General features: G+C 39.5%; 3 protein-coding genes across 3 annotated transcripts; 1 reads left to right on the top strand and 2 right to left on the bottom strand.

The window, feature by feature from the left end:
- Positions 1–369: 369 nt before the first annotated feature.
- Positions 370–2,102, bottom strand: K444DRAFT_545809 (uncharacterized protein; the record flags this gene model as incomplete). The annotated part of the gene is made up of 2 exons (XM_024876169.1): positions 370–626; positions 677–2,102. The coding sequence occupies 2 exons, from the start codon at positions 2,100–2,102 to the stop codon at positions 370–372; spliced, it is 1,683 nt and encodes a 560-aa protein (XP_024728061.1).
- A 1,461-nt stretch (positions 2,103–3,563) lies between these two features.
- Positions 3,564–4,263, bottom strand: K444DRAFT_647444 (uncharacterized protein; the record flags this gene model as incomplete). The annotated part of the gene is made up of 3 exons (XM_024885337.1): positions 3,564–3,685; positions 3,717–3,919; positions 4,076–4,263. 3 exons carry the CDS (start codon positions 4,261–4,263, stop codon positions 3,564–3,566), a joined length of 513 nt encoding a protein of 170 aa, XP_024728060.1.
- Positions 4,264–4,782: 519 nt separating this feature from the next.
- Positions 4,783–6,696, top strand: K444DRAFT_543673 (uncharacterized protein; the record flags this gene model as incomplete). The annotated part of the gene is made up of 2 exons (XM_024875982.1): positions 4,783–4,965; positions 5,023–6,696. 2 exons carry the CDS (start codon positions 4,783–4,785, stop codon positions 6,694–6,696), a joined length of 1,857 nt encoding a protein of 618 aa, XP_024728059.1.
- Between the last annotated feature and the right edge of the window lie 5,398 nt (positions 6,697–12,094).

Below are 12,094 nucleotides of genomic sequence, written 5' to 3'. Positions count from 1 at the left end.
GATCAAGGGTATAGTTTCACGACACATATGATTGTACTAACGTTCAATTTGGTATTATTGCAAAAGCCTACCATAGCGCAAAAGCTACGATGCGATTCATTCCCTCCCATCCCATCATAAATCATTATGCACCCCTCGCCGCAAATGCCAGCTTTTTATGATAGAGAACGCCCTCCATATGCCAGCAAACTCCATCGCTACCAACCATTCATTATGCACCATAACATGCCATAAAACTCCTCGGAAATTATTTATTCCTACAGATACCCGCCAAATAAGGACCAATGATAATACCAAACATGAACGCAAATTAATCACACAGAATTCCGACAATTTTCGGTATGGCGCTGCGGGATACACGGGTTGCTGTTAGTTGATTGTAATGCCGCCGGATAGAGACATGTAACTCGAGACTTTGACCGACAGGGGTCGTGTCTTCGAGAAGACGGGCGAGCCGAGTAATTGTCCGTCCTTGAACCCAATGTCGCCTAGATTTTCGGATTTCTCAACAAAGGAAGCCTTTGGCCGGGTTCTGGCAAGGGCATCGACAATCGCGTCGCTCCAGATGCCGGTGCATTGGTTGTGGTTGAGGTTGAAATAGGGGTTCAGGGCTGGAAGGGGTGATTCTGTGGTTGTTAGTGGCGCAATTTCAAAACCTCGAACCCTTGAAACATACCAAGATCGATAAAGCGGATTCGCAGGAAGTCCAACGCTGACAATCTATCCAATGATTTAACTCCAGAGAGAACTAGAGCCTCGAATGCAAGAATGAACGCCATATCTGTAATGCCTGATCCATCGTTCCAGAGAAAAGTTGGCCGGCAAATATTCTTGATAATCAGGTCAACGCTCTTGAGTCGCGACTCCCTAGGATTAGACAGCTTTGCTGCATTGTCGAAGAACGAGTGGCAGACTCGACCGGTATATACGAGATGTTCCAATGTTGGAATTGCCTTTGCCATGTCCACGCAGAAGTGTGTCTTCAGACCAACTTTCTTGAAAAAGAGAGGGGAGACTGCTTCCCTACGATAATCGGCCTCAAGACAAATATTGAGATGGGTGAGGTTCGTGGGTAGTTTCGGGAGAATGGTAGCCATTGAAATATAGCTCTTCGATTTGGGCTTTGCGTATGATCCATGCCACTCTTGGAGATTCGGTAGTGCTAGCGCGATATTCTGGAAATCCTCGAATGATCTGATAATATTCCACTGACCTTTGCAGACCAATGTTCGAATCTTTTCCAATAACGGAAGTGAGAAGCTCTCGTCGCCGACGAATTGTCGGACCATGGGTGGCTTCTTTCTCTCCCCCCCTTCTAATGTTAAAATGCAAGCCTCTTCGAATGTCATTTGAATAAAGGCAAAAACCTCTTCTAAAGTGCAATTGTTCGATGGCGACTGGTAGCTGATGGCGTTGCCAGAATCTGCTAGGTTCGCAAGAGATCGAATCAAAGTAGAGCGATCTGGGGTTGTCAATGGAATGCGAAGAGTGCGATCAAAAGCCGGATTCTTCTGTTGGAAGACGGGGAACCATATCTCAATATGTTTGACGTAGGGACGAAGGTGTGGATGCATGCAGAACCAATACATCGATTGCTCCACGGATTCCCGGGTTCCCTTAATCTTTAAGTGACGATAAAGCCGGTCTTGTATGAGTTCCCTCCATTTGTTACTGACAAGCGCCAATTCCGAGACCTCGCGACGTCTCGAGTGTCTCAAAGCAGTACCCCAACCCCGCAGTGCTTTTGACTTCCCCGCAGTTGTCCGTGACGAGGCTGACGATCTGACTCCGGACAGGTGGTCGAGTATTTGCTCGTGGATTTCGGTAGGCAAGTCGTTAAGCGCTGAGCTCGAGGATTCTGACTGAGGGGCCTGGAGGGAATGAATACGGTAATCATCCTGGCGCTCTGAACCATTTGGCCGCAGTGAACATTGAATGTCCCCTTCAAGCAGATCAGGCTCAGGGAACGGCGTACTCTTCGGTCTATCGGGTGGTATGATATCCTCATCGAGATCGCTGATCTTCACTTGGTCGAGAGGAAACGTCCTGACTGTCGTTGGAGTCGAGGGGCCGGGGGTTGCAGGCGTTGACGCCGTGGTCATGATCGTGGTCAAGTGAAGGCTATGGACCCCGTCATCCACCCTGGATGGGGTTTCTGGTATCATCGCAGTTCTCTTCCTTTCTTCTTTGCACCAACTTTGCAGCTTATCAACAACTTTGATGGTCCTTCATGCCAGTCTTCCGACGCGGGAAGCTGTTCCGTGCGATTGGACCCGATCTGGCTCTGCGGGGTCGTGAGAGGGCTGGTAGATGTGGACAGAATGAGGAGTTCGTGGTTCGAGTCGGTCGAGGGTCGTCAATGAGCGAGCTGAGTCGGCAGGAGGGTGCAAGATTGCGTCGTCAAAGGGCTTTGCGCTGAGGGGGCAGTGCTTCGAGGACGCCTGCGGTGCTGATTGCGCCTGGGTGAATAGATTAGGGGAGCCGCGGAATGTTGGTCTGGCAGATGCGATGCCGTCGTGCTCATCTGAGAAGGAGCGTCGTCCTGGTTGCTGTTGGTGTCCGCTGTGGATTGGGTTTTTCTGCGGAGGGGAGGTGGTGATTGTCGTGGGGAGCGCTGGTTGGCTTTGCCGGCAAGCATCTCACACCACCGGCGCCGGCAGACAATCAAAATCCAACCGCTGCAAATAGAACGGACCAGCCCAGCGTCCCATCGAAGGGTGAAACGGAAATTATACCAAGATCAGACATTAGACCGCCGACCGCCAGTCCCAGCCGTTGACGCCGCCAAGGGTCTGACGTCTTCGACCTGATCCGAAACCTTAATTTTCAGTATAAGTTATATAACCCTCCTCAACCCGCTCCCTCTTTGCTGTCCGAGAACACGCAGTGCAGCACACGCGATCGGGCGCGACTGCAGCAGCAGCCCTACCCGCCTTTCTTCACCAGGAATAGACAAGTGCTTCTGCGGCGTATTGCTTGGGATTCCCGATGGAGTACGTAGCAGTCTGCGCCATTACTGCTGATATTATGCACAAAAGTACACACAGATGTTGAGTTTGACGCATCGCTGCTCGTGGTATTTCCAGGGAGAAGATAAGAAGATGGGGTAAAAGATAGAGATTGAAGATGGGATCTGTCGAGAGTTTTGTATTCCCTCTCGAAGTCCATATGGAACTTCATCCTGCCAGGCCTTACTGTGCACGCGTCTAACTCGTAAGTAGAGCTTCCCGCAACCGGGGCGGCCTTTAGGTGGTAACCACCTTCGCCGGCGCTTGAGGACAGGGGATCGGACCAACAATCCTTTTCATGTATCGTTGCGGATGTCCAACTCTATTAGTAGAATTTCATGCGACCTCTTCTTCACCACGAGTTCTAATTTGGGCTGCAGTGCTTCTGCAAGAAACTGAGAGGCCGTGACATACATTTGAAGAAACCGTATTGCCGCAGCTCCAAATACAAGAAAGCGTCAAGCAGGACGGGGCAGCAATTTAACCAGGTTGGTCTTGGTCACTGCCCATGAAATGCGTAAGCAGAGAGAGGAATTACGGTAACATGAAACTCATCTATCGCCACAGCCCTTTTGGGTCCTGTCGAGAAAGAATTTCGTAGAGATCCACACGTCCCTTCTCCTTGGCCACCCCAGCTGGGGTCAAGCCCCTCACATTTTTGGTTGTGCCATCCACCGCTTTCAAGCAAGAGTTCCACTTTTTCTCTACTTCCCATCCTAACAGCGTAGTGTCGAGGTGTTTCCCCTTCCCGGCGGAAAGCATTGATATCGATACCACGATTAATCAAGAACTTCATAACTGGAAGTCCCCCATGACCTCGCGGACTCATAGCACTGATCAATACCTCTGGATCAAGATCCGCTCCCCCAGATATCAGTGCCTCAAGAACGGCAATATCGGAGTAAAAGCAGCTGTTGAAAGTGGGGTAGCCGATTTATTCTTTCTGAGCCACGCAGGTTGGGATCTGCTCCGTGAGAGAGAAACCACTTGACTCGATCAACGTTGTCGGTTGCAAGTCTGTCGGACATTTGAATTCAGTCTTTGCTCATCAATCGCCAGAAATGAACCATAAAGCAGGCTGGCCAAATTCCATCGAGTTTATATCCCAGCCGTGGTCAAGCAAAGCCTGGAATGTGATATTATCGTCTCTATGCAAGGCACCGATAAAGGCAACCTCAGTGATAAGGGCACCAGTAAAAAGAAGTAGCTCCACAGCGTCAATATAACCTCCATGTACCTCGGAGTCAGCAGCCATCGAGAGAGCTAAATCCAATTCCTGCTGGGATGGAGGCGGGATGGAGGCGGGATGGAGGAAAGTATTCTTTGGATTTCGGGGAGGTCCCGATCTTCGACAGCATTTTCTAGAGGTATCGTGTTTGTTGTCGTAGTTGCAGCAGATAATGCCAAGAAAGTAAAGCGGGAATTTTGGAAGGAAGGTGCGCCCTGATTGTTGGTTACCTGGGGAAAATCCGGGGATCCTCAGCCAGCAAGCTATTCGCGGGAAGCCCCTATCCGCTTTATTCTGGGCTCTAGCGCATTATTTCAAACCTTCCTTTAGAATTTGTATTTTTATCAAGCAATAAGCGACGGCTTTTTCGGGAATCGTATTTAATCAGCCATTCCCTATAAATCCTCCGTCAGCCATTATTTACGGCATACCTTACTTGTTTGGACCTGGGTTTCGTCCGTGTGCTTATGGTGCCTTGTTCAAATCACCCCAATTCCAATGTCATCGAGTTTTTGACTTCCTTCTATCACCACAGCAAGTTTCGCGATGGCTCGAACACGCTCGTATTTCAGCACTCGCGCTCGCAAGCGCCAAAGTGAGCACCAGACCAGGAACAAGACCGAGCACGTGCCCGCCCGCATTCTCGCACGTGAGCCGGTACCCCTCGACCCAGGGCGGCCCTCACTGGCGGAGCTGCCCGACGATGTGGTGCTCCTAGTCCTCAGCTTCGTCGACAATAGCGATTTGGGCAAAGTGGCCTCACTTAGCTCCGCCTTTTACGAAAAGGCACGGCATGTCCAGCACCACACGGTACACATCAACCTGAGCCAGCGTAGCCAGGCGCTAGGGCGCCTCGATGTCCTGGCACGCAATCTTCTGCTGTCTGCCGTCCGCGTGCTCGAGGTAGACAGCAGTAGCAATGTAGCCCAGGAAGGAGAGGAAAGGGACGAGATCCTGACCCGGCTGGCCGATATGCTGCCACACATGACTGGGCTGCGTGACCTGAACTGGCACTTGCCACCTGTCTCACGTGACTGGCGCAGGCACGTGCCAGTGCTTATCCCGCACGCCTTTCTCGATCACGTGCCCACGCGTACGCGCCTGCACACATGCGTTGCCTGCATCGCCACGGACGAGTCGCATGGCCAGGCGAGGGCGTTCCTCGCTCAGCTTGCAAACAACCAAAACCTCTTCTCCCTATCCGTTCACGTCGCCTTTGTCGGCGAGCACGCATGTCGCGCAACGATGCACGTCTTAAAGCAGGTTCTACTCTCGTGCCCGCGTCTCACCCGTATTCCATTGCTCTATATCGGGCCGCCTGAAGGCGTTATGGGTATATCTAGACCGGGGGCCCCGTACTGCGGGCTGGGCCTGTCTGGGGGCGAGAGACTGCCGGCGCTGGAGGAGCTTGGCGTTACGATCTATCCGTGGGGCTATGTGCCCACGGCAGCTCTCCTCGCCATGTATGGTATTTATTGTGCCGCATATCCCGAGAAGGTTAATGAGCTGCAATATTGGGCTGAGACGTTCGATTGGTCGCGAATACGCAGACTAAATGATATCCCTTCTACCCTAGGGCTGGATATTGTTCCGAAACTAATAGCTCTCAAAGAAGTTGTCTTCGAGCACCGATTCGGCCGGCAATGGAACAAAGCTACGTTTCTAGAGCAAGTTCCTACAGAGCTCGAGCTTGTAAGCATTCCGGCTTGGAGCTACGTCAGTAGTAAGCCTGGTCCCATTATTCGGCACGGAGCGGCGCTGCGCAAATTAACGATCCATTGTATGGAGCCGTGGACGGCTGGTAGTCTCGTAACCGATGCAGATCTAGTCGCCTTGTGCAACGGCCTCCCGTATCTTACAGAGCTAGCCCTGGATATTGCCAGGAACAAAAACGAGAACGACTGGCCCTATAGCTCGCTCGAAATTATTGCGAGGTTTCCGTACCTGCAAAGCGTCAAACTATGGTTCGAGCTAGGCTATGGACTTCCTTCACGGCCAATACCACACGTCACTGTTTCTGCAGCCCATCATCTTTTTGCCTACCTCCGGGAGCGGAACAGAAATATACAGCGTCTTGAGCTTTCCTCGGGTGCTCCGAGTACTCCGAGCCAGGCGACCTGGACTCCAGACTCGGATTGGGCGATACAGAATTCTGTCCGCCTCCTATGCGAGGTTTCGTTGCGTGATGGTGATGCAGTTAACGGGTTTATTAGGGTGACATGCCCGGATTTTAGTAAGGAGATGAATGCGGAGCTTGGTCGTCGTGTTAAGGAAAATAGGGAGGGTAGGAGAGGGCTAGCTGAGGATGTAATGGGATTATTGCTCGAGGTTGCACTTGATGGACCGCTGACCCTGCAAGAGTGGAAGGCTTGGGTCGAACTGATGCGGGGATACGAGGCCCAGCGCCAGCAAAAATCTGCTTTCAGGAGGCTCCTTTCGTGTATCTCCAAGTGTATCTGAAAGCTGTGGTCGTTTCGGTTCTTGCTGGGCTACTAGCATCGCAATCAGTGAAAGCAGCTTTCTAGCTTAGTTCTTTTGCACTAGTTTGTTCGTTCAGGATAACCATCTGCCGTTGAAGGTCGAGGGGCGTTCAAGAGAGCTACATCAGCTTCGCAGACTTGGTGACCAGTGAGGTGCATTCAGAAAGGGAGGTATTGAGAAGCCTGGTCGATTCGAGAGTCCCGTGGAAGGCTTGAGTGGAGAATTTAGGAGCTGGTGCCTAAGACGAAGGTGGCACGGACTGAGGGTCTAGAAGCACTCTACGAATGTACGTCTGCAGAGCTTCGAACTCGAGGACGGATCGAGCACTGTTTGAGACCTCTGCTCGTGGCAACATGAGATTGACCTTACGTAATGTCATGGCCCGTTCAGTGATCAAGGAATCAGAGGAGGTAAGGCTTGTGGTGCGAGAAACTTAAGGAGATAGGGGGAGAGGACGTTGTTGTTCGCTTAGACCCGCGCTAGTACACTGATCATGCGACCTGGTTCATGTGTCATGTAAACTCATGACACTCGTTCCTTAGATCAACAATAGCAATTGCCAATATGCCCATCCTCGTGGCTCTATATATTCGCAGCATCATTGTAAAGATGACTTGTGTTCTAAAGCCCACTATTGGCCAAAGTTTTGACTGTGGAGATTTGATAATGGCCTGAGTTCATAGCCAAGGTCTCAATTACTCTCTCTCTATGCCCAGGTGCTCTATTTCCTCTGCATCCTTGCTGGCTTCTCCGCTGCCTACTGGAGGGACAATGACATATAAGAGCAGGTAAGGGAAAGTAGTCGAAAGCTCTTCTCAACTAGTTCCTATATGTTTAGCTTTCACATTATAATTTATAATCACTTAAAAAATACCTTCACGGCCCTCAATTCATGAAGTTCTCCTATTTATATTTATTAATGTCTACGCCTCTAATTATGTCTAATATTATTGACGAACCGCTTATATAGCCGCCGCATGGCGCCGATGTCGTCCCAAGTATGTGCATGAGCCCCTTGAAACTCACAGCTTGCCCCATTTCACCTCTTCCGTCCGTGACTTCCCACCTTCCTCAATCTTTCCAGAGGTGTATTTTGAATATCCAAACTAGCAGTTTCCTAAGCGCTATTGCAAATTGCCTCGCCCTGTTTGTTACTACCGCCAAGACCATGTCCACCAAGGGCCTTCTCTCTAGCTCGCCCGAGATTCTGATTCAAATCTTTGCAAGCTGCGATACCTTTGTAATCGTGCGTCAAGACTTGCACTAAAGCCCCTGCGTCCCTGCGGGTTTAGTGCGTATCAGTGATGCGGTCAAAAATCAGCGATACGGTCATTTTTTTTAGAATACCAATTTTCGGAATTTTGGTGAAAATCAAAGAAAAATATTTTACAGTTTATATAGAGTTTATACTATAATTAATAAATGAAATTCTCTAATTTTCATATTATATATATATATATACTAAAAAATAGTAGAAATATTATATACTTTACCTTATTAGTAATTCCTTTAAAATACTACTATTTTAAGAAATTAATTAATTATATACTAACTATATTCTTACTTATATATCTAATAATTATTTCCTCTCTATTAATACCTAATCTAATTATATTACTAAAGCTATTATTATAAAATAAAGAGAGATTAGATAATAGCCTAATAAAACCAAGCTTTCTAGCTAGCTATTCTATTTATATATTACTAAACTTACTAATTTACTTCTTTTTATATCCAGAAGAAACTAGTTTAAAATCTATTTTATTTATATAAAAAAGCTTTATTCTATAATTAATTTTTTTCTATTTCTTCTATTTTTCTATTAACTTTTAATAATAAGCTTTAAAACTAGTTTTATTATAATTAATAAATAATAGTTCTTCTTTATAGTTAAAAGACTCTCCTAAATTATATAAAGCTTTTTCTTTATAAATATATTTTCTATATAAAAGCTTACTAGTAATATATTTTATAATATATATATTAATTTCTCTAATTTAGTAATTTAGATAAGTATTATTATCTATTTTATTTATAATAAAAAGAAACTCTTTATAATAAGTAATTTAATATATAACTAAGCCCTTAGAAATAACTTTATACTTTTATATATATTTTTTATTATCTTTATCTAGCTTATTATATTATTTCTATAATATTACTTTTTTTTATAAGCTTTCTTTCTATAATTAGCTCTGCTCTAAATAGTTTAAATTTAGTTAATTTCTAATATATTTTCTAGAATCTTTAGAAACTAGATATAAGAATATATTCTTTATTATTTTTTATAAAAATAAAATAATTATTAAGATATTAATTTATATATATATTATATATTATATAATTTATAAATATAAAGAATTCTAGAAGAATTTTAATATTAGAAGAATTTATAGAAATAAAATTTTCATTTATTTATCTATTATAAAATTAGCTTATATTATTATATAAATCTATAATTAATTAATAAAATTTTTTTTAATTAGAATTAACCTAGCTTTTTATATATATACTATATAGTTTTATACTTTAAAAAGCTTATTTTAGTAAAAGTACTAATATATAATAAAAATTATATATTATATTTCTTATTTTAAAAATATAACTAGAAATATCTAGAAATATAAAGAATAATTAATAGATATTAATACTATAAATTAGAAAACCTTTATTAAGTTTATAAAGAATTCTATTTTAGATCTAAAGAATTATAATAATAATACTTTTACTAAATTTAAAAATATTAAATAATAGTTAGGCTAGAATATCTAAAACTTTATATTTTATTTAAATAGTTTATTAGATAATTTAGGATATATAAATTTATTATAAGAATAAAATAACTTATTTAATAACTTAAAATAAAAGATTTAAAACAAAATTAATTATTAAAGAAATATTTTATAAAAAAGAAAAAAGCTTATTTCTATAATTATAAGAATTAAGAATAATTTAAATCTATTAATTTAATAAAAATATAATAATAATTTAATAAAATAGTAAAAGAAAAAAAAATAAAAAAATAAAAAGAAAATAATAAAAGAAAATAAAAAAGAAATATATTTCTATTATAAGATTTATAAAACGGAAATAATAAAGATATAATAATAGAATCTAATATAATACTTATATTAGAATCTATAAAACTAAATATATTTTATTTTATTTACTAGAAAAAGAATTATTATATTATTATTTATTTAAATTAGAAAAAACCAATTTATTATAACTATAATAAATCTAGCTATAAATTATATAAATATCTAAAATTAAAAAAGCTAAGAAATAGATATATTTTATAATAAAAATAATAATTAAAGTTATTATTAAAATAAATAAAAATAAATAAAAAATAAAAATATTAATTAATTCAAATATAAAAACCAATTATATAAAAAAGAAATTAGCTTTAAATATAAATATTTTATTAATATTAAAAGTAATTTCTTTATTTTTACTAGAAAAAAAGAAAATCTATTTATATAAAAATTATATTTTTAAAATTATTATTAAAAATATATTAGAGAACTAAAAGAAAACTAATATATATTTTATATTATATAATTTTAATCTAAATTATATTAATATAATATTTGAATTTCTATAGTTTTACTAGATTAATTCTTTAATTTTCTTTAGGAAAATAATATAAAAATATTAAATTTAATTATAGAAAATTAAAGTTTTAAATATTAGAAAATTTATTAAAATAATAAAATATAAAATATATTTTTTTATTAATTATTTATTTGTAATATATATAGGGTCGCACGTGACTTAAGAGTATATAACGAACCTCGGATATTACAGGTATTAATTAGGGAGATTAGCGGCCCTTTAATACTATAACTAACTACTATTTATATTATATATATTAGGCTTATAAATTACTAATTATATATATATTATTAGGGCCTTCTATTTAGAGGGGGCTTTCTTGAACTTTATAGAAGAAATAGAGATTAGTTTTATACTAAATTTAATACCATAATTTTATAATATATTAATTTATTCTATTATCTTATTACTTACTAATAAATACCTTATAAGCTAATTTCTTTACTCTTAAAAAAGGTAGTTTAATAAGTAATTATATCTCGAAATCTATAAAATATATAATTCCTTACTAAAGCTATTTCTATAGAGGAAGTTAACTAGATTAACCCTAATACGGGTAATAGTAAAGGCTTATCTAATACTTTTAATAGGGCCTTTTAGGAGCCTCTGAGAGCTAGTAATAATAACGGAAATAATTCTAGTAATAATTAAGATATCGAGATTAATATTCGAGTTACTATTACTTAAGCTATAGAATAGGGCTTATATACTAAAGTTAAAGCATTCTAATAAAAGCAAGAATTAGTAAATATAATTAACTAGTATATCCTATAATTAGAGTAATATAAGAGTATTCTTAGGGATATCTTATAGTTTATTATATCTTATAGAAATTCTATTTGTGAGTTTACTTTCTTTTTCTTAGTAATTTTTACTAGAGAACTTCCTAAAATAAAGTTAGAATTCATTTCTTTTCCTAATATAATAAGCTTTAAGAGTAATCTTAATACTATTTGTTAGAAGCTATTATATAATATCCTAAAGATATATTTAGACTAAGAGAAGCTTTTTAAGGTCCGGATACCTGACTTATATTATAGAAAGTTCCTTAAGAAATAGAGAATATTTGTATTTTCCTAGAAAGTAGTTTTTAGGACCTAACCTTAAACTTATAATAGATACTTTTCTAGAATTAACTTTACTATAAGTATTTTTAGGAATAAATCTTATAATATTTGAGAAGCTATAATAAAGTAAAGCCCACTATTATATAAGGTCTATTAGAAGTAATTTAAGGCCTACTTGGCTAATATATTTTAAGTACTTTAAACCCGTTAATAAAATACTTTTAAGGAGCTCTGAGATCTTTATTAGAAGAATAGTAAGATAGTTACCGAATTATATACTCGGATAATTAGTCTCGAAATTAACTAGAACTTATATCCTAAATAAGACCGGGTCTAAACTCTTAATATTACTTTATCTAACTATAAGACTTATTAGATACTTATATTTATTCTCTTAGGAAATAAGGCAGTATCTATTTCCGAGTAGCTTGAGAAAGCTTAGAAAGCAAAGTATATTACTTATCCTAAATTAAGAAAAGTAAAGATAGGGAAGTCTAGTAAGAGTAACTTTGTCTCTAAAAACTCTAACTTAGCAAATTCTAATTTATAAGGCTATTAAAAAAGAAAGAATAAGTTCCGAAAATTATATAAGAAACCTTTAGGTAGTACTTTAGTCTCTTTAAGGCCTTAATAAAGTACTAGTTCTACTTTAGGTATAGTTTATTAGACTTATAAATAGAAAGAATACTTTT

Source organism: Hyaloscypha bicolor (genome assembly GCF_002865645.1).
Source record: "Hyaloscypha bicolor E unplaced genomic scaffold K444scaffold_182, whole genome shotgun sequence".
NCBI classification, from domain to species: domain Eukaryota; kingdom Fungi; phylum Ascomycota; class Leotiomycetes; order Helotiales; family Hyaloscyphaceae; genus Hyaloscypha; species Hyaloscypha bicolor.
This window is presented reverse-complemented; position numbering and strand designations above follow the sequence as displayed.